This window comes from Mchenga conophoros, linkage group LG4 (genome assembly GCF_057382185.1).
Source record: "Mchenga conophoros isolate Kocher_MC1m ecotype Shallow Benthic linkage group LG4, M_conophoros_male_GT1.1, whole genome shotgun sequence".
Classification (NCBI taxonomy): Eukaryota; Metazoa; Chordata; class Actinopteri; order Cichliformes; family Cichlidae; genus Mchenga; species Mchenga conophoros.
Window position 1 is genome coordinate 4,948,045 of NC_140529.1, and position 23,646 is coordinate 4,971,690.

Below are 23,646 nucleotides of genomic sequence, written 5' to 3' on the forward strand. Positions count from 1 at the left end.
ATAACATTAACCTCTGTTTTTTTTCTATGTTCTGTTTTCCATCTTTCACTCTGCCATGCTCTAGATGGCTAAAATCCTTATTTGTAGTCATAGTAAAAAAAAATACCATAAAAACAATCTGTTTCTTAGCAGGTCTTAAAATGAGGTAAATACAACGTCAGATGAACTACATATTACATACATATATCACATGTTATCATGTATAACACTGATATGATACACTGTGTCATTATTTATTTTAAAAAGCTACGCCAAAATGCAATTTACAGTGTGTTGAAAACTGAGTTCACCTTTATTGCTTTAATAGGAATTTAGAAGATATGTTGCAGCCAGGTGCTACTAATCAAATGTACTTGATTAAGAGGTGTTCACAACAGTAGGTGTGCACACCGCTGTGAAAGCAGCTTTGTCAGCTTGCAGGTCTGAAAGCTGTTTGTTAATGTAGCCGGTCTGGCCTTAAACTCTTATTGGTAAATGGCCTGTATTTATATAGCGCTTTACTAGTCCTTAAGGACCCCAAAGCGCTTTACATATCCAGTCATCCACCCATTCACACACACATTCACACACTGGTGATGGCAGCTACATTGTAACCACAGCCACCCTGGGGCGCACTGACAGAGTTCTCTGCGTTGTGTTGTGCGAATGACCAGAGGAGTCAGCTCTCACTTTGCCAGCTGGGTGGATTTATTCTCCCAGAACTCTCCTCAGCGGGGCCTCTAGGCGACTGTTTAAAATAAAAACAAAACAGTACAGCAACTTCACTTTACTGGACTTCTGCATGAACACCTCTCCTCAGCGGGGCCTCTAGGCGACTGAGGAAAATAGCACGCAGCTACAGGAAGTGACTTCGTGGGAAGTCAAAGGTCACACAAACAAAATAAAAGCTCCCAAAATATAAGTACAGAAAATAAACATATATAAATAAACACATATACATAACCAATACTGACAAAGCGAGATAACACTGCAGGATGGATCTTTGGTGAAATATAAATTATTTTTTAATACACCCGTTACATCCACCCCTCCTAGATTTCACCAAAATCCAGAACAGTCAGGTGAACAATCTAATTGGAACACAGGGACAAATCTACAGAATTTATGGTTCCTGGGCATGGGTTTAAACCTCCGAGCTATAAGCTCTAGTATCAGCTGTATAAGCCACCTACCAGATAGGTTCAGAAAGAGCATGAGGGTGATCAGGCCTCAGCCTTTCTTAGATCAGTGTGATGCCATTTACACCACACACATTCCCAGCCATCCACACACATCAATACCTTAAAAACACACTATGTATTTAATTGTACCATAATGATACTGTCCCCTAGAATCAAAATACAGAAAGATCTCTAAACACCTGGGTTTACTTAAAACAGCGTAAGAAGAGACTGAGACCTTCTGCTAACTGAATTTGCCAAATGCTTAAAGCCAAAAGGCTTTTGAACCATGGACTCAATGAGTCGATTAACTCTTTTACTAACTCGGCCGGCTCGCGTCATGACAACATTGTCCGGGCCTGCCCGTGGCTGTCCTTGTGGACCCACATCATGACATACATCCGTTGGAGGCATCTGCGTGTCGGCGACATGCACAGGGACTACTGATAGGGGCTTGGTGTGTGCATCACGATCTGTGTCTGATGGATGTGAGTGAGTGAGTGCAGTTTCTGAAAGTGTGTCTAACACAGACGGGGAGTCCAAGTCAGGTTCTGCTACCAAACTGTCCAAGTCTGTGTCTCTGTCTGGGCAGTCCTCTCCTACCAGGGAACACTGGGTTGAATCCCCTGCAACCACCTCTGGAGCTTGTTGACTTGTCTTGCTCAATCCTGAGAGTCCCTCACTCAGGGTCTCCTGACTCTCATCATCATCTGAGTTGATCCAAGCACTGGTCCTGTCCTCTGCAGTCTCCTCATCCAAGGAATCTAACTGGTCTGACGCACATGACCCTCCCTCTGATCCAGTGTCACACAGTTCAGCGGTCACTACTGGCAGGAAGCTGATATTTAAAACCAGGTTGCGATGTACCACCTTTATGTTGCCTCTGTCATCTTCCAACTTGTATGTGTGAGTCTGCAGATTTCTGTCTCTGACTGTGTACACTGTTGCATCCCACTTGTCAGCAAGTTTCTTCTTTCCTCTTTCACCCTTATTTGCAATGAGTACTCTGTCTCCTATGTTCAGATGAGTGCCCTTTACTTTTCTGTTATATCCTTTTGCCTGTTTGTCTTGTTCCTTGATGGCATGAGTCTGGGCATCTGGAATCTTAGCTGCCTCATGAAGATGTGACATGAGTGTTTTCACATAACTTTTTTGATCCACAACTACAGGATCACAGAGCACCTGTTTAAACATCACATCAACGGGGAGCCTCGGGATGCGGCCAAACATGAGCTGAAATGGGGCAAAACCTGTGGTCTCATGTACAGTTGCATTATATGCAAATGTCAGACTCTGTATTTGTTGAGGCCACTTGTTCTTTTCTCTGAGGGGCAAGGACCTAAGCAGGTTGCCAAGTGTCCTATTGAACCTCTCAGTCCCTCCATTGCCCATGGGATGGTATGCCGTAGTATGGGATTTGGAGACCCCTGAGAACTTGAGCAGTTCTGCCAAGAGCTCACTTTCAAAATTTGCCCCCTGATCGGAGTGAATCCGCTCAGGAAACCCATACACACAGAAAACATGGTCCCATAGTTTCTTAGCCACCTGCTTTGCAGTCTGGTTTGTGCAAGGGAAGGCATGGGCTAGCTTAGTGAAATGATCTGTAAGGACAAGAACATCTACTGAGCGTTGCTTACTATCCTCCGCACTCCAAAAATCCAAACACACCAGCTCCATAGGGGCGGAGGTTCTGATGCTCTCAAGTGGGGCTCGAGCAGAGGGTTCTGGTGTTTTGGCCAGGATGCATCTTTGACAGCATTTGACATACTCTTTTATATCAGACTCCATCTTCAGCCAAAAGAACCGTTGTCTTGCCAGATATAAAGTCTTCGCTTGCCCCTGATGTCCTGCAATATCATGGACACCATTCAGTGCCTTTGCTCTGAGACTGTCAGGCAAAACAAACTGATGTCTCCTTTGTTTACTCAGGGGCTCCTTTGTGATCCGATAGAGAACTCCATTTTGGATCCTAAGCCTTTCTCACTGTTTAAATAACACCATGGCTTTCACATCAAATCCTGCCCTTTCACGCCTGGAAGGTCGCCTTCTCCTTGTGACAAATGGTAAGATCTTTGAAATACTGGGATCAAGTTCCTGGCTATGCTGGAGTTCCTCTAGTGTGGACACAGAAAATGACTCCTGTCCTGGCCACACTAGGTCCTGAACAGACTGGAACAGTTCCACAGCCCTTGTTTCAGCAGCCAGATCCCACTCACTGTGAAAATCCAGGATTGCCTTAACATCCATAGCATCACACCCAGGCTGAGACGAGGGCGTCTGCAGTCCTGTGGTGTGGAAAGGTGGTGTGTCCACGTGTTGACCTTGGACCTTCAACCGGAATGCATTTTGTATTCCCTCAGAACTGACACTCTCAGATTCAGCAAGGAGGTGACTGTACTGCTCTGTGATCAGCCTATGGCTGACTGTTGTTGCAAAGGGGTCTCTGCTGAGAGCATCAGCTACGACATTCTTGGTACCAGGTATGTGCTTCAGATCAAATGTGTAAGGAGCAAGCTTGGACACCCAACGCTGCTCACAAGCATCAAGCCTTGGTTTTGTCATGATGTAGGTGGGAGGGTTGTTATCTGTCCACACTGTAAAGGGATGACCTCTTAGCCAGTGACTGAACTTCTCACACACACTCCATTTCAATGCCAAAAACTCTAGCCTGTGGGCTGGGTACTTTTTCTGTGAATTGCTCAGGGTCTTACTTGCAAAAGCAATTGGACGAGCTTTCTGCTGTCCAGCTGGTATTTGTGACAATACAGCACCGAGCCCATCTAATGAAGCATCAATGGACAATATCAAAGGCAAAGAAAAGTCTGGATGTGTAAGGACTACACAATTCAACAGCTTCTCTTTCAGATTAGACAGAGCTGCGTCACATTCATCTGTCCAGTCAGAGGGCTTCAGTTTTCTGTATACACCAGCATTGGTGCCTGTTTTAACTCTCCCTCTCCTCTTCTGTCCAGCAGTGAGGGCAAACAAAGGCTTGGCCATAGAGGAGCAGCTAGGGATGAAATGCTGATAGTAGAATATCATCCCCAGGAATGACTTAATCCTCTTAACTGACGGGGTGCAGCCATCATCCTCCATCAATTCAGCCTTTGTCATCTTTGCTATGACCTCAACCTTTGCTGGGTCCACAGCCACTCCATTGCCATCTATAATGTGGCCTAAAAACTTGACTGATGACCTCATTAAGTGGCATTTCTTAGGACTTAGTTTGAGGTTATGGATGCGCAAGCGCTGAAACACAGTCTCTAGCCGCTCCAAGGCCTCCTCTTCTGTCCGAGCAAATACAAGCAGATCGTCGAGATAGCACAGCAGACTACTGAAGTTCAGATCCCCAAAAATACTGAGCATCATTCGCATGAATGAGGCGGGGCTGTTACAGAGTCCTTGGGGCATTCTGTTGTACTCGAACAATCCCATTGGGGTTGTAAATGCTGTGTATTTCTTGTCTTCCTCTGCCATAGGGATGTTATAAAATCCCGAGGTCAGATCCATGGTGCTGAAGTAGGTATTTCCACCCAATGCAGCAAGGCAGTCAGACTGGTGTGGCAGTGGGTGTGCATCTTTGAGGGTCCTTGCATTCAGCCATCTGAAATCAGTGCAGATTCTCAAACTACCATCCTTTTTCCACACTAACACCAGTGGAGAGGCATACTCGCTCACGGACCTTCTGATGATTTCCTGTTCTTCCATTTCAGACAAAACTTGTCACAGCTTTTGATAATGTGCTGGAGGGACTCGGCGGTAAGGAAGGCGGAATGGCCTCTCATCAGTGAGCCTGATGCAGTGTACAAAGCCTTCGGCCTTGCCACAGTCATGTGCATGCTTGGAGAAAATGTCATTGTACTTCTCAAGCATTTTAACCAGTTTCTCCTTCCCCCCTTGACCAACATGGCACAGGTCAATATCAATTTCGCTGAGCCCAACCTGTTTTAGTCTCTGTTTAAGATCAGTGAGGTGGGCATCATCCTTCTCTTCCTCCTGCACAGATTTCTGGGGTCGACAGGTGCCCTGGAAAACTTCAAAATCCTCAACAGCAACACAAGGGGACACGTCAGCCAACTTACTGTTTCTTTTCAGGGTGACTGGTTTATCCAACAGGTTAGTGACCTTCATGGGAACCCACCTATCACCCCACAATGGCGTTATGATGCAGCCAACCATGATGTTACGTGGCATGGACTTTGATGAAGTGGCTTCAACAATCACTGTGCTCCCTGGTGACATAGAAACATTACTCGGCAGCTTGCCCCAGACTAGATGCTCTTGTCTTGCTAACAAGGTGACTGACTGCTGAAGCTTGACTGTGCCGATCTTGTCTGGGAGTTCTTCACCTCTCCATCGGGATGAATTAGCCATGAGGTCAAGAAACTGCTCACACTCTGGGGGACAACCGCCACCTGACACGAGGCGCCAATTGGTTATTTTCAACTGGTGCATGAGAAACCGGATGACATTTGTGCCAATGATTATATCATCACGTTGACCTGGCACTACAAGGATGGGAACAATACAGGTCTCTCCATACAGTTTTATTTCAACTTCATACATGCATTTGGGCTTGGTAAGTGTGCCACCACAGCCTACTAGCACTATTTCTTGAGGCAGGGGAGTGGGTTCTGGCAGTGTATTCGCACTCAGCATACTTTGTTCTGCTTGCTCACTGAGTGTGCACGCCATGGAACCAGAGTCAAGCATACCCTGCATGTGGTGTCTGTTATTAATGCTGACAGGAGTGTAAAACAGTTTGTCAAACGGGCCAACTCTCTGTGTGTTTTGTACTACCACCTTAACACCATCTGGTGCGGCTGCACATGCTTTAATGTAATGCTTTTCAACATCATCACTGCCGAGGGTTTCAACATCTGTGCCCACACATCCCCTCACCAAATGCGGGCCAGCTAGTTTAAAGGCTGGGTGTCATTAGGTTGGGAGGCAGGGTGCCTTTGAATCGGTGAGCGACGAGGGGATTTATTCTCCCAGAACTTTCCTCAGCGGGGCCTCTAGGCGACTGAGGAAAATAGCGCGCAGCTACAGGAAGTGACTTCGTGGGAAGTCAAAGGTCACACAAACAAAATAAAAGCTCCCAAAATATAAATACAGAAAATAAACATATATAAATAAACACATATACATAACCAATACTGACAAAGCGAGATAACACTGCAGGATGGATCTTTGGTGAAATATAAATTATTTTTTAATACACCCGTTACATTAACACAATGCCAACTAGAAAAGACATCAACAATCATCTTTGAGAAGAAATGGTTGCTTCCCATCAATCTAGGAAAAGTTATGAGGCTATAATGAGGCCAAACAATTAGAAGCCCATCATTTTACAGAGAGACAGATGATTGTCAAGTGGAAAACATTCAGTGCAGTTGCTAATCTTCTCAGTAGTGAACATCCCAGCAAATATGCCCAAAGATCAAACTGTGCAATACTCAGGAAAACTGCACAAAACCCAAGAGCTACGTCTCAGACTCTTCAGGCCACTGCTAGCATGTTACATGCTAATGTTCATGACAGTACAATTAGAAAGGACCATCCACAGCAAGTCCACAGGACCTTTCCTTTGTGTACCAAAGTATTTTTGAATCAAACGTGAAGCCATCTGCCTGACAGATAAAGCTTGGCTCAAATTGGGTACACACAACCTCAGATGAACAACAACATAACAGACAGAGGCTGAAGCTCTCCAAACCTGTCGTGAGGACCAAAAAACTGTGGAGCAACGAGGCTGTGGAGGAGCTTCGCACGTGTTTGGAGACCACAGACTGGGACACAATGAAGGCTGCTTCTAACAGCTTGGACGAGTTTACGGACACTGTCACCTCCTACATCCACTTCTGTGAGGACAGCATTGTGCCATCACGCACCAGGGTGAGTTATAACAATGACAAACCCTGGTTTACTCCTAAACTCAAAAAGCTGTGGCTGGAAAAGAGTAAGGCGTTCAGAAGCGGAGACAGGGACTGCTACAGAGAGGCCAAGTACAGGTTCACTAAGGAAGTGGACATTGCCAAACATCAGCACTCTGAGAAGATGCAGCAGCAGATCTCAGAGAATGACTCGGCCTCTGTGTGGAAAGGTTTTAGGAACATTACAAACTACAAGCCTAAAACCCCCCACTCCACTGATGACTTGCTCTTGGCCAACACCCTCAACGACTTCTACTGTCGTTTTGACGAGCCATCAGGCAGCCTTCACACCTCCAACGGCCCCAACAATAGAGGCACTTTGGACACTCATTCCCCCACCTCTCCCCCCTCCATAGAGCCATCACCACCTTCAAACTGTTTACCTGCAACACCCGCCCCCTCACCCCACACAAAAGAGGATTTCACACCACCTCCTCCCACCACAACTCTTCATATTCATGAAGCAGATGTGAGGAAGCAGTTTAGGAGTCTAAATGCTCGGAAAGCTCCCGGCCCAGACGGCGTGTCTCCTGCCACCCTCAGACACTGTGCAAACGAGCTGGCCCCAGTGTTTTCTGGCATCTTCAACTCCTCACTGCAGGCATGTCACGTGCCTGCCTGCTTCAAGTCCTCTACCATAATCCCTGTCCCCAAGAAACCTAGGATCACTGGACTAAATGACTACAGACCCGTGGCTCTGACATCTGTGGTCATGAAGTCATTTGAGCGCCTAGTTCTCTCCCATCTCAAGACCCTCACGGCCCCCCTCCTGGACCCCCTGCAGTTTGCATATAGAGCCAACAGGTCTGTAGACGACGCCATCAACATGGCCCTACACTTCATCCTGCAGCATCTGGACTCCCCAGAAACCTACGCCAGGATCCTGTTTGTGGACTTCAGCTCTGCCTTCAACACCATCCTTCAAGACCATCTCCGAGGCAAGCTTTCCCAGATGAATGTGCCTGATCCCATCTGCCGGTGGATCACTGACTTCCTGACGGACAGGAAGCAGCACGTGAGGCTGGGAAAGAATGTCTCGGACTCCCGGACCATCAGCACCGGCTCCCCTCAGGGCTGTGTTCTTTCTCCTCTGCTCTTCTCCCTGTACACCAACTGCTGCACCTCCACCCACCAGTCTGTCAAGCTAATCAAGTTCGCAGATGACACCACCGTCATTGGGCTCATCTCTGACGGGGACGAGTCTGCCTACAGGAGGGAGGTTGAACGTCTGGTGTCTTGGTGCAGCCACAACAACCTGGTGCTGAATGCCCAGAAGACAGTGGAGATTATTGTGGACTTCAGGAAGCACACAGCCCCACTCCCCCCCATCATCCTGACTGACACCCCCATCACCTCTGTGGACTCATTCCGCTTCCTGGGCACCACCATCACCCAGGACCTGAAGTGGGAGCCCACCATCACCTCCGTCATCAAGAAAGCCCAGCAGAGGATGTACTTCCTGAGGCAGCTGAAGAAATTCAACCTGCCAACACGGACGATGATGCAATTCTACACTGCAATCATCGAGTCCATCCTCACCTCCTCCATCACCGTGTGGTACGCTGGAGCCACTATCAGGGACAAACAGAGACTGCAGCGTGTTGTGCGCTCTGCTGAGAAGGTGATTGGCTGCAGACTCCCATCTCTGCAGGACCTGTACACCTCCAGGACTCTGGGGCGTGCAGCTCGGATCTCAGCTGACCCTTCTCACCCTGGACACAGTCTGTTTGACCTGCTCCCCTCAGGCAGGAGGCTCCGGTCCATTCGCACCAGAACCTCTCGCCACAAGAACAGTTTCTTCCCCTCTGCTGTTGGACACATGAACAATAACCACATGACTGTCCCCGCCACTAACACATGACCCTACGCTGTGTCACTGCATCATTTCATGTCTGGCACTGATCACCACCTGCACTCATGTATATATCTTTCTACGTAGCACTCATAATTCTTACTTTCATGTATATATGTTTGGCACTGATCACCACCTGCACTCATGTATATATCTTTCTAAGTAGCACTCATAATTCTTATTCTCATGTATATATCACATGTATATCTCATGCACATATCTTTCTTTCTACATAGCACTTTAATTCTTATTGTTTGCACTGAAGCACCGCAGCAATTTCCTAATGTTGTAAACCTCAACATCTGGCAATAAACCCATTCTGATTCTGATTCTGATTCTGATTAAACAATGATCTCAAACACATTCTGCTGCAAATCTGCAACCAAATGGCTAGGTGAAAAGATAAATGTAAAAAAACAACCAAGGTGTTGCAACGGCCCAGTCGACATCCAGACCTCAACCTGATTGAAATGCTGCAGTTGGGCCTTAAGAGAGCTGTGCATGAACCAATGTCTTCAAACCCTCAATGAAGTGAAGGCCAACATTCTTATCAACAGTGATTTAAGAACCTGATAAAGTTATTGCTGCTTCTACAAGCTACTGAAGCATGGGGTGTTCTTAGTTTCCACACACTTTGTGGTTCATCTGAGCTCGTGAAGACCAGATCATTTCTATTATGTTCTTATATGTCAAACCTTAAAAATGGGAGAATGTGCACTTTCTTCCTTTAATGTTTTCCATTTCAATCGTGAGCTGTGACCTCCAGAAACAGTTGAGCAAAATGAGACTTTCCTTTTTAAGATGATTTAAGAATCTTCTGTCATACTTGCCATAGACCAGGGGTCAGCAACCTTTAACAACCAAAGAGCCACTTGGAGCCGGTTTCCACGCAAAAGAAAACGCTGGGAGCCGCAAATACTTTTTGACATCTAAAATGAAGATAACACTGTATATATTGTTTTTTACTTTTATGCTTTGTGTGAACAACTAAAGTAAGTAAGTAAAGTTTATTTATTAAGCGCTTTTCACAGACAGGCAGTCACAAAGCGCTGTACACAAATATTAAAATAAACAATTCAATCAATAGACATTATACACAATGTAAAAGATCAAATGTACATAATGTAAAGAATATAAAATATGTAGATCAACAAAAGGCTTGTTTGAAAAGAAAAGTTTTTAACTGCTTTTTAAAAGAATCCACAGAGCAACTAAGGTGTGCTGCTTATGAAATCCATGAAGTGCTACAGAGAAAATTACATTTTATTTATGTAATTAACACATTTTGAACTCTTAAAGAAACATAACAAAAGGAAAGCTGAACTAAAATGATCCAGCAAACAAACTGTTGTGAGTCGCCACCCTTATATCGCCTTTGTGTTTTTGGAGCCTTGAACCGACTTTTAAAAATATTTGGAAAAAAAAGCACTATGCTGCTAAAAAATGAAAAATAGATATTTGCAAAATTCTGCCTAAATATGTATTTTACCTGGTTAATGTGTGTGGCGGGGCGTGGTCTGCAGCGCCGCCGCAGGGGAGGCGACGCACCTGAGCGGCACCCGCAATCACGCCTCGCCGCCTGAAAGTCTGTGCTCTCTCTGCTGTTGTGTTGGTGTGTGTCGGGCTGTGAGCTGCAAAGCTACAGCCGGCTGTGTGTGTACAGCAGGTCGGGGCTGTACGAAGTCAGTTTACGCAGGACTGTAAGCTGTCGTCTGTGAGGCGTGAGCATGTTTGTTTTTAACATAGTTCACGGTGGAGCTGCTGACATAATGTGGATCCAAAGATCCATAATTGGCCTACCTGGGTTTGAAAGTCTCGATAAATGCAGGCGTTTCGGCGGGTACACCGGCTTCTGCGAGTGTGACGCTTATTATGAGCGATGAAAAAAAATAATAGAATATAATTGTATTTTTATATTTCAATATCACAATAATCTTCTAATTTAGAACTACAAGTTAAAAAAAGAAATAAACACAAATAAAATACACTTCAGCTAAATACTTCTAATTTATTTTCCCAAACCACCCGGAGCCGCAAAATAAAGACTAAAGAGCCGCATACGGCTCCGGAGCCGCGGGTTGCCGACCCCTGCCATAGACGTTTATTAAAAACATTACAGTGCAATCATTTCTATGGCTCTGCAGGGAAAAAAGATATATAGTTTCAGCTGTGATTCTCCTTCCGTCTGACATGCCGAGCTAGGACATTTCAATCCAACTCAGAGGTTTAAACGGTCAGCTTCTAATAGCGAAGAACAGGAAAAACTGAGGGTGAAGGGTCAAATACAAAAGAGGGGAAATTTCATGAAGCTCTAACTTTCTCTGTTAGTGCAGTAAGGCAGCTTTGTTTTCTTTTCTTTGTTGTTATTTCGGTGCAATTTAATAATTAGTTTCCCCACTTCACGTACAAGTTGGTAAAAATGATATTAACATTATTGTCATGCTTTGCAACCTAACCAAAATTATGCAACAGCGCAGTAGACATATTTACATGTGCTTGTGTAATTATTAAGTGTTGCTGCACTTTGTTCAGGTCAGCCAGCTTCAGGGTCGTTCTTTGCCACAGTTTGGCTTCCAGGGAAAATTTCTCAGGCAACTGATTTACTAGAAATGAGTAACTGGTTTCACCTGTGTTAAAAAAATCGGCAAATGGATAATGGAGCTGATTGTCTCAACATTTGAAGCAGCTAAAAATATCCAACCAGTATCCATCACCACACAGTGATAGAAGGTTTTAGAACAAATACAGAGCTAACATATTAACTGTAGCTGTGCTTCTATGCAGAGGTTGTATGTTCAGCTTTCTACAATGACAAACCCACAGTGACTGGCTGGTAGGTGCCAGTGGATTTATGATGGAGGAGCATGAAGTCCTCTATGATTCATGGCTGCTTAGGCACAGTGAGTCCACTGCCAACACACACTGCACCCACCTGATAAATCGCAGCTATGGATGCCCACTTGTGTATGTAGGGATGGGACTGGTTCCTTTTTGTGTTTCAGTCACAGTGAAATGCCATTTTCAACATTACATTACTCCCCCTGAGAACGCACTGTACCTTTAGTGGTGACATCATCCTTTTCCAGCAGTAGATTTAGATGAAGATGCTACCCAGTGCAATAAACCACAAATATAGGAGTTTATCACTCCCATGGAGAAAATGGTCTTTCTTTCTGACATACTAATGCTTTTAAAAACATTTTCTGCTGCAACATCTCAACAGGAGATAAGATAAAGACAAGGAAGACTGGTGATCTATTCATATCAGGAACATCAGCAGGTTTCTAGCACAGGAAGTAATAAATTCAGCCCTCGTGTTTGCACTACAGGTTGCTTTCATGAGTATTTCTGTGTTTTTGTGGTGGGGGAATTTTTCCTCGTTCCAACGATGTAAACAAAAACATTGCTTTCCGTAATGACTAGAAATCTTTTTGTCCTACTGTTCATTTACAGTACAGGACAGGTTTTGTTTGGTTATGATTGTTTTGCAAGAAATACTTCAATCACAGTCTTGATTAAAATGTTATATGAGAACTGTGGCACCATGTGTGACCAGATATTGGCATGTAGTCGTCGCCAGACTGTCATCAAACATGTGAAGTTTGGGACAGACTGGACAAAATACATTTTTAGAGATGAAAATCTTATGTTCAGTGGTAAATGATCAAAATTCCACCACAAACATGACTTTGATGAAGATGTCCCTTTCTGAAGTAACCCCAAAAAGTTCCTGAAGTAACCAAATGGAATTTAACCAGTGACCTCTCACTTTGCAGGCGAATGTGTAAACCAGCGATGCCTGGAAAACACTAAAACGTGCCAAAATATCATTTTACATTCAAAATGGCGGACTTCCAGACTTCCTCTTTGGATTGGGTTCATTAAATCTATGTTTAATAAATGTCATACATGTATTTGTGTACAGTGCTTTGTGACTGCCTGTCTGTGAAACAGTGTCAGGAGTCAGACAGAATGTTTTTAAAAATACATTTTTATGCCAGATGATTTCTTCAAGCTGCTAAAACTCTTGTGAGATGCTTATGATAAAAATTGGAAGAGAACAGCCCACATACGGCATTTTAATTTATCGTCCACCTGGGTCTGCTGCGTCTTTTCTGTCAGACCTACAAGACTTTTTAACTTCCACTATTAAAATGGGCATGGTTATCATTGTTGGAGATTTCAACATTCATGTGGATGACTCAACAAACAGTACCACTAAGGGGTTCCTGAGCATTATGGACTCTTTCAACTTTGTTCAGCATGTAGCAGGGGCTACTCATACGGCTGGGCACACTCTGGACTTGGTCTTCACCTATGGTGTTTCCCTTGACCACTTGAATTTAAATTACCTAAGTTGTTTTTAGCAACCATAAGTCATTAATAGTTCACTGAGGCAAGGCTGTGTTCCGTCCTATTTTAATACAGGTGCCCATGGACCTCAAAACATGAGTGCAGCGGCAAAATGATAGATTAACAGAATTGGGACGACAAACAGGCCAGTCTTTGGCTTGAAATTTGACAGCTTGACCTCTCATTATGTCCTTAGCCTGAGAAGAAGCTTAAAGGACAGTCAACCTTGTGATGAAGACAGAAGACAGACAGAACATCGTGGACTTGAAGAATTAACAGCAGGCAAAAGTCAGTGCAAGTGACCTATAACACTGAAGGGACAAGCAGCAGCATGTATGAACACCACTGATGGAACCTGCGCTTTGAATCACAAGCTGGGAACTTAACCAGTGACATGACTATTTGAAGGCACTGGACGTGATATTTGCCATGCTGGGAGTTAACCTAAAAGAAAAGACTGAAAAGATCAAGAGAGATAGATAGATAGATAGATAGATAGATAGATAGATAGATAGATAGATAGATAGATAGATAGATAGATAGATAGATAGATAGATAGATAGATAGATAGATAGATAGATAGATAGATAGATGGATGGATGGATGGATGGATGGGTGGATGGATGGATGTAAATTATCATACTAACCGGAATCACTACACCAGAAATTCTAATATCAAATTAATGCTAATTCCATATATGAAGATAGTGGCACATAGAGATAATAGTACCTTATTTTAAAAGTTTTGAAAACTCCTTGGTAAACAGTGTTCAAAATCAAACAAATGCTAGTATCAACAGTTGTGTTAGAGTACATTTGAAGAGAAGTAACAGAACAGAGCTTCGGGATCAGAAAGTCCTTCTCTGATCAGCTCATCACTCAGAGTCTCATTTATCAGCTTTTTCTCTGGTAGCTCTCTTCTTTTTTCCCTTTTTTTGGTTTTTGTTGTTGTTTGCAACTTGCTCCCATCCCTCCTCACTGGAGGAACTCATACCAGAGGAACGCTCCCCAGTAGAGGGAACCTCAACTCTCAGGACAGAGGATCCCTCTCCAGAAGAAGGATTACAAACAGTCTTCAGGTTCTCATATAATTTCTTCTTTTCTCCTCTCAGTGTTTTCTGTACTTCTTCAATCGTGTCTCCATCTGCCAGCCGATGAAGGAGAGGTCCACAGTAAAGCCTGACAAAGCAGAAAATCTCAGTTAAAGTTGATGAAGTGTGTTAACCATCTGTGGAGCAAATCATTGGTCTGGTGTTTACCGGGCAAACTGAGGTTCTGGTAGAGGGGAAAGCAGCAGCTGGTTCAGGTGGAGGCTCTGCCTCATGCAGCACTGCCATTGGCTGAAAGCATGAGCCACACATGGCTTCCAGTTACTCACACCTTCATCGTTTAAAACTTTCATCTTCCTCTCAAACTCGTCCTCTACAGACAAAAAAAGAAAAAGTTTCAGTGACACAGAACCAGAGACCAGCAGCAGTTTGTCTTCTTGTTCAGGCTCATGTGGAAGCATCAGTGCTGCTACTGTCACACAAACTCTGACTACAGTCCATCTGCTGACTGCTTTCAGAGAGACTAACCTGCTGACAGGTGACTGTAAATAATAAACAGAATAATCACATTTATGGAGCTGAAACTGTAAAAGTTTCATCCGAGTAGAATATATGGAATATATAAAGTGACATGTAGCTATATTTCATTGTTAATATTCATCATGTTACCCCGTGAGACTAACCTGGACCATCGGGCTTACACACAAACCACAGCAGGAGGGCGTGGAGGCAGTGGTGCTGTTGTAGACTCTTGAACCAGAAAACAGTCACATAGACTGGCAGCTTCAGCTGGTTGGGGATGTTTTCTAAGACTGAAGTCTGAACCTCCAGAGCTTCTTCAAACACCCTGCGACGCTCATCCTGCATAGAGAGGTACTACACAGACAATATGCTTACATGTACCACAGAAACATGTCTACCTGTCAGAGTAATTAAACGCATATTTAATGATTAACCTCAGTACCTCTGTCAGACACTGTAGTTTCAGTTGTTTCTGTTCATGACTGCTGGGAGGTATTGGTCGGACATGGTAGTATTTGATCTCTTCTCCATCCCTGTCATATTCAGTAATCTTATCTCCTGTTAACAGTCCATAGAAGTACTGTCTGATGCGGTAAGCAGCTTGATAACTACTGTGCTGTGAAAAGTCCTCCACAAGTGGGGTCAGCATCATTGTCTTCCGACCCACAACACTTGTGGCGAAACTGGTGAGTTCTCCGTGCTCAACTTTTTTACACACCCATGGTGGCAACTTGGAACTTGGTTGTTTTTTGTTTTTTTCTGGTTCAACATATCTTTCAATGGCGAATTTGAATGTTTGGTTCTCTTTTTTTCCAACATACTTTAAAGCTTTACTCAGAGCACGTTCTCTCTTCCGTGAATCATTCAAGCCATCCAGGTTCACTTCACTTAAAAAGCGGAGCATACCATCCAGTCTTTTAATGCTGCACTCACCAGGTGAAGATGATTCCTTTGCAAAAGCGCCATAGTCTTCTAATTTTGAATAATCATTTCCTGCTATTGAAGCAAAGACTGGCATGAGAGCAGGGTCCAATTCAAAATGCTCACAAAACGTTGAACGTGTGTAGATCTTAGCAGGAATTTTTCCATCCTCTTCTTTTTTCCACTCAAAGTTGTGGAGATTAAGGAAACCTTTGTGCACATCAAAGATGTAAAAATCCTTGTCAATGGACAGCACAGCACATTGTTCCTGATTTGCCTTAGAAACAACCTCAGGGTCTGCCTCTCCTAAACACACTTCAAACTCTATTTTTTCTTCCTTTAAGATTTCTAGGAATACATCTTTGACCAGAGGTGGTAACACATTATATCCCTCTGGTAAAGTGCCATCAGGCTCAGTTTCTGCTATTGTCTTTGATTTTTTCAGTTTATATTTTAGACGAGACACATTTTGTTCATGCTTCTCGGGTCCTGAGCCTCCATCCAGGATGACGTACGGATTGACTTCACAGTCCTGCAGAGTCTTAAAGAACTTACAGACCTCATGTTTGAATCCAGGATAATCCCCTCCACATCTCTGGTCCAGCTTTGGATCAGATGTATAATACAAAAAATAGTAAAGAGCATTACCATCAATGATGAGATCTGTTTTTTCTACCTTAACGTCTTCACAGAGACTCAAAACATCTATCATTTTCTTTAACGCTGAAACCTCCATGATTCCTTAAAGTGTGGATAAAGATGAGCAGTGGTTATTGTGCTAATGCCTCTGTGTCTGCAGATATTTATACTACTAGAGTGCACACCCACACCGACAGAACCAGTCACACCTGTTGTGACTAATCTAACATTCCTATCTTAGGAATGTTAGATTAGGACTGGTGCCAGCTGAACTACCTCCAGATCAACGCCAGTAAAACCAAGGAGCTGGTGGTAGACTTCCGCAGGCACAAACATTCTCCACTGCAACCACTGAACATCCAAGGTATGGACATTGAGGCTGTGGACAGCTACAGGTACCTTGGTGTTCATCTGAACAACAGACTGGACTGGACTCATAACTCAGACGCCCTCTACAGGAAAGGGCAGAGCAGGCTGTACCTGCTGCGGAGACTCAGGTCATTTGGAGTGGAGGGCCCACTCCTGAAGACCTTCTATGACTCTGTGGTGGCTTCTGCTATCTTTTATGGTGTGGTCTGCTGGGGCGGCAGCATCTCTGCTGGGGACAGGAAGAGACTGAACAGGGTGATCCGAAGGGCCAGCTCTGTTCTAGGATGCCCTCTGGACCCAGTGGAGGTGGTGAGTGACAGGAGAACGGCGGCTAAGCTGTCATCCCTGTTGGACAACATCTCCCACCCCATGCAGCAGACTGTGACAGCACTGAGCAGCTCCTTCAGTGGGAGACTGCGGCACCCACGGTGTGGGACGGAGAGATTTCGCAGGTCTTTCCTCCCCACTGCTGTCAGACTCCACAACAAAGACTTTAACTGAACAAACACACACATCCACACATGTGCAATAATACTAAGTGCAATAATCCTTTCTGTCATCGTTGTATTTTTACTCAGTTGTATATAGCATTTGTATTTGTATTCTATTTTTTATCTTATTGTATATTTATTTTATTTTATTCTACTGTATATAGTATTTTATTTTATTCTATTCTGTACAGTTGTGTACTGTATTTATTCTTATTGTATCCTAATTTTTGCCTCATAACTTTTGCACTGTCCACTTCCTGCTGTGACAAAACAAATTTCCCACGTGTGGGACTAATAAAGGTTATCTTATCTTATCTTATCTTATCTTACTTTTTTGGTTTAATTTCTTTAATCTTCACGTTGTGGTTTTCTGTTTCATTTCACCCTGTGGAGCAAAATCAAACATGTTTTATTAACGTTCCAGTTGTTAATAAAGCAAAGGTACTTTGTGTCCATCACAAAGCTCAACCCTGCCATGAACTAAAAACTGCTGCAACACGAGCGTCACCGTCCACAGTGAAGCCAGTGTTATATGACCATGGACTGTGAGCATGCCAACTAAGAAAGAAGCAACGGCTCCAAAACATCTTGGACCGACATCTTGAAGCTCGACTGTCGCAGCTCCTCGTTATGGACGAGCGAAATGTCTTTTGGAGAAAGGTTAAATGGGCAGATGGCACAGCTGGCTGTTTCAACAGGACAAAACAAACACACATTAAACTTTTTTTGGAGCAGCACAAAGAACAAACAAACAATTAAACCAAAAAATAAATCTCATTAGATATTAACCCATAATGCAAATAAGCATACAGGCTGATGTAAATCCACTTGCTCTTCAGCTGATAAATGCTATGGTAACAGCATTTATCAGTAATAGAGAAGAGTGTACAACTCTTACAGGAGCTGCTTTTACTTGTAACACTGTGCTATGGTTAGCTAGAAGCAAGAAACAAGGAAGTGATGTAAGCCAATGGTAAAATAGAGATTCACCATATAAGAATCAGTCTATTTTCCATTTCACACAACAATACCCAGTAACCATCACAAGTTTTTTGTTTGTTTGTTTGCTTTTTTACTTTTTCTGAAAGTTTCGATTTTTTTTCTGACTTAATTTTTTGCTGTGAATAAGTGTTCGAAGCATTTTATATTCAGATATTACAACCAAAGTAAAAGCAATAAATGACAACAAATATTTTTTTAAAGAAGTTAATGCTCTCTGATATTTAAGTGTTAATTTGTGAATTACCCTTGCCCTAAACATTTTTTGTTTTAATCTCTTTTTTTCAAAACCCCAGTGATAACTATGAGAACAAAAAAGTATTTTAATCAGTGAGAGACCAGTGACCTGTCCCAACCTCACCTCTCACCCAGTGACTCTGAAATGCATAATAGAGACCAAATGTGATAATGTGAAACAACTAAATATGTCCTTTGTCAGCTTGTATTTTAAAAAGAAAAAGTTATTTTCCTTCAATATTATTTTCAATAGTCACGAATAAACAAAGTATAATAGTCTTGTGTTTTTTTCCTGTGTTTTTCTTCTGGTTTCTTTTACAGCACATCTCTGACAGAAATTAAAAAAACAATTTTCACAGCAGACACCTGCACAATCATCTGTCACATTGTGTTGTTCAATTACTGATACATGCTGCACATTTCCTCACATAGCAAGAGCATCCAACATAAGATGTTTCTCTGTCTGATGAACAAACGCAAAACATTTTATTTAGAACAGGATGATTCATGATCCTAAAAGTCTGGAAACTTTGAGAATAATTAATTAATCGGCCACACCTTGGCACACCTTTGTACCTAGCTGTCCCACAGTATCTTACCAAAAAAAAAAAAAGGAAAATAATTTTAAAAAGAATCAAACCATTGTACTGCTTAATTACCATCCTTACCACCTCCATCACAACTACATATGATAATATTAGGTTAGGCAGTGCTTTAGGCCAGCAGGGACAGATGCTGTTTTGGCTCCAGAACAACAAGAACAGCTGGTAATGTATACATCTATACATGTGAAACTTGGTTCATTTTTGTATCTCTGAAGATGATCATGATTACTAAACTTCCTGCTTCATTGTTGCCATATTTTGCATTGGCGTGTCTGCTATCTGTGGTAATCTTTACACATACTGACACAATAACACAACCTGCCACACCTATTCATCCTACCATACCTACATCTTTCTTTTGGTTTTGTTTTCTTGTTTTTTACTGGTATGTTGAATTGGTTTGTGACTCAGTGTGCATCTCTGTAGAGCAAAACCAAATGAGTTTCACTTTTTTTCCTGCAGCTCTGTTAAGATCCTAACAAATAATGTTGATCACAGAGATATTTTATCAAAGACTTAGATAAAATGGTGACAGTAGTGGAGTAAAAGAGAACAGGTTAAAGAACCAAGAAGTTGTTCTCAAACACTGTGCACTGTTGTGTGTAGTCCCAGTTTATCAGTTACATTACATTACATTTATATCACCAAATCATAACAAAGATTGGCTCAAGGTGCTTTGTACAGTATTATAACCCCAACAAGGCATATTGATGCAACATTTTAATTGGTTTTACTTCTGGTTTTGTCAACAGTTTTACACTTTATCCTTATTAAATCATCCAACTCAATACATCGGCCTGTTCCTTGGATTTTGACAAGGAGAGTGTTTACCTGTCTGTATAGCTTAGTCTACATTCATGAGGACAACACTTAGTGAGGACAGAAAAACTCTGCTAATATACTGTACTATACAGTCTCGGTCGTTGTGTCCTTGGGCAAGACACTTCACCTACCGTCTACTGGTGTTGGCCAGAGGGGCCGATGCCGCGATATGGCAGCCTGGCTTCTGTCAGTCTGCCCCAGGGCAGCTGTGGCTACAACCGTAGCTGCCTCCACCAGTGTGTGAATGTGAGAATGAATGAATAGTGGTATTGTACAGCGCTTTGAGGGCCCCGAAAAGCGCTATAAAAATGCAATCCATTATTATTATTATTATTATTATTATTATTATTATTATTATTACTAAAGTGTCAGATCATATTTCTCTACCAACTCAGTCTTGATCTGAACCTGGAGACTATGAATCAGGCCAACAGCTTCTCAGCTGAGGTGAAGATCTGAATCTTCTGCTGCATGCTGAGGGACAAAGAGAGGACACTTTCCTGGTTTCTGGTATGACATCAATACCATATAAAGTACTATTTAAACACTGTTATATACAGTAAATGTAGATCAATAGAACTTTATTAATCCCTTGGGTGGTTCCTCCAGGAAACTCAATTTCCAGTAGCAGTTATAATGTAAAATAAAGCAGAATAAGAGAATATGAACATAAGCATAAATATAGCATATATACACATGTATAAATACGGAATACATCAATAGGAATAGCAGTCAAATATTGTCATTAATGACATGTAGACAGCCAAAAGTCTGTTGCACAGTGACAAAGACTACAGCTTAGTTTTCTCCAGTTACGTGACTCTTATGGTTTTGGTCTGTCTGTAAACCTGCTAAACTGGATTCTGCCATGGTAACAGCACTGGCATCATCAGCTTGCAGTCAGGTGAGATGTACAGATTCCTTGTCTTTGAGTCAGATACAACACAGACACACCTGAGTGAAACAGAGTGGCTTTTATTTCTGGGTATTTGCTCTGGACAATGACATTGTTGTCAATTCTGAGAAAAATAAAATCACAATAGACTCCAAATTTAAGTCTTTCAGACTGATAGATGTCAGTGACTTTGTTAAGATGGTAGTGTGATGTCCTCTCTTTGTTACACAGCTTCTACTTAATCCAGCATGTCTGTAGTCAGGCCTGGATGTGAGAGTGTAACTTGTGGTTAATCGCAGTTAACTCCTGATTTACCGGCTCTGCATGTGAGGACCCAGGAGAGCTGTCTCCCTCTCTCTGCTGTCCAAACATCCCTCAGACTGAGGTTTGAGTGTAACTGGTGTGGTTCTGTGTTGTGTCTGACGATAAAAGGTAAAAGAAAGAAAGACCTCCAAATAAATAGCTTGCCCACTCCAGCTCCTCTCCCACAGGGGAATTGTAGAAAAGGGGCAGCATTTATTTTTTACATTAAAGAAGGTTTTAAGCTTTGTGAAGCGCTATGTCTTCACAATGTATTGTGTAGGTGACTTGGAGCACAGAAGGATTGCGTACATGCTTACAAACACATATAATCCAGAAGCCTGCCAGGCCAAAGGCCCAAAATTCATTTTGCTTCTAACTGCATTTCAGTTTGCTTGGTAACGGATGACAGAAGACCAGTCAAGAAAGGACAAGCCCTCAGGGACCATCTAGGCTTGAAATTTATTGCCATGTATGGAAGGTGTTATAGAAAGAGGAACTTCTGTGTCTGTTTTTAGCCATCTAAGATGTACCATTTACTGTAATCAATGTATTTCAAGGTTCAAGGTTCAAGGTTCTTTATTTGTCACATGCATAGTTATCAGTGTTGGGACTAATGCGTTATTAAGTAACACGTTACAGTAACTACGTTATTATTGTGGTAACGAGCACGGTAACTAGTTATTATGCCAAAATCAGGAACGCGTTACTCGTTACTGGGATTTAGATAGGGTCGTTACTCGTTACTTCGTGTGGTGGCTATCGCGGAGTTTCCACAGATTCAGTAACATTAGCAAGTGGTGGAGGCAGCAGGTGGATGAAGGAAAAGGGACACAGAAGGAAAAGAGACCCGAGGCGGCCGCCGGTCCAAGTGTGAACTGAACTTCAGGTAAGAAGTTATGACCTGCAGTCTCTCTGGGTCAGATATGAACCAAGTTTAGGTGGAGTTTATTTTCGTTATGCTGACTTTTTCCGTACTGCGTGCTAGCTAGCATGACGGAGTTTCTATACAGCTGGGTGGTGCTATGAAGTTAATGATGTTGAACTTTATTTTGTTCATAAGTTATTAGAGTTGCCAACCGTCCCGTCTGGTATTCAGAGAAAATATTACGCATTTCTTGTTGAGGTGAAAAGGAACAGTTTGTCCCGGACTTCAGCTACAATGAAAAAGACACAAAGCTGGATTTATTCTGTGTCTTTGCTGCACAGCTGCCTCTTCTTCTTTCATTCTCTCCCCCTCCCTCTCCTGTTTCTGCTTCAATCATGAAAACTGATCAATGATCAGCTGATCGGCTTTTCTCTCTTGTTTGTTTATCGCCCACTTTGCGCCGAAAGAGGAAACCAGCGGATGTCTATGGGCTCAAAATGTGGTCATAAATATTTTGTACTTGTAAAAAAGATTTGTATGTGTAAAAAAGAATTGTATGTGTAAAAAAGATTTGTATGTGTAAAAAAGAATTTGTGTGTGCGTAAAAAAGATTTGTGTGTGCGTAAAAAAGATTTGTGTGTGCGTAAAAAAGATTTGTATGTGTAAAAAGAATTTGTGTGTGCGTAAAAAAGATTTGTATGTGTAAAAAGAATTTGTGTGTGCGTAAAAAAGATTTGTATGTGTAAAAAAGATTTGTATGTGTAAAAAAGATTTGTATGTGTAAAAAGATTTGTATGTGTAAAAAGATTTGTATGTGTAAAAAAGATTTGTATGTGTAAAAAGATTTGTATGTGTAAAAAAGATTTGTATGTGTAAAAAGATTTGTATGTGTAAAAAGATTTGTGTGTGCGTAAAAAAGATTTGTGTGTGCGTAAAAAAGATTTGTATGTGTAAAAAAGATTTGCATGTGCGTAAAAAAGATTTGTGTGTGGACTTAGAAAAAAAACCCCTGCAAGTTACAAGTACGAATTTTTGACCCTATTTTTCTTCCCTTCATCTGATTGGTCAATGTCATGTCAATCACAAATGTAACAATCCAATCAGAGAACAGATGGGTTTGGCTGTCGAGGGGCGCTTTTTTGAACTGCAGTTCTTTGAAGGGAATAAATGCCCTTTTACATGCCAACCCAGCGTTTTCCTTCATCACCACGAAGGAAAACAGTCTGTGGTCGTCCGAGTTTGGTGATTTTTATGTCACAGGTCTACGTGTTTAATACAGGGACTTCCACAGCCTTTTCAACAGCGCTGCGGACCGCGGGGTGGGGGCGGGCAGTGTTTTGGAAATGACAGTCTTTATTACAAAGCTTTCTTCGTTATGAATTAGCATACATGTTTTTATTGAACATTTGAAGAACCAGCAAAAAAAACCTCTTGTAGAGGACATAAAGTCAGAGATAGAAACGACAAGGAGCAGGTGCATCTAGTACAGGTAGAGCTGCTGCAAAAACCCACAGAGCCCAGCAGCCAGCAACAAATTCTGGATCCTTTGCTTTTAGTTAGCAGTTAGCATTAGCAGCACATCCTGCGTCCGATGTGAAAGAACTTTTATGCTGCGCACTGTGACT

At 42.6% G+C, this 23,646-nt stretch overlaps 1 protein-coding gene across 1 annotated transcript; it reads right to left on the minus strand.

The window, feature by feature from the left end:
- Positions 1-13,355: 13,355 nt before the first annotated feature.
- On the minus strand, positions 13,356-20,095 carry LOC146575355 (single-strand DNA endonuclease ASTE1-like). The gene is made up of 4 exons (XM_085270012.1): positions 15,318-20,095; positions 15,037-15,229; positions 14,564-14,726; positions 13,356-14,483 (listed from the first exon to the last, which is right to left on the minus strand). Exons 1-4 carry the CDS (start codon positions 16,530-16,532, stop codon positions 14,192-14,194), a joined length of 1,863 nt encoding a protein of 620 aa, XP_085126138.1. The 5' UTR covers positions 16,533-20,095; the 3' UTR covers positions 13,356-14,191.
- Positions 20,096-23,646: the final 3,551 nt, after the last annotated feature.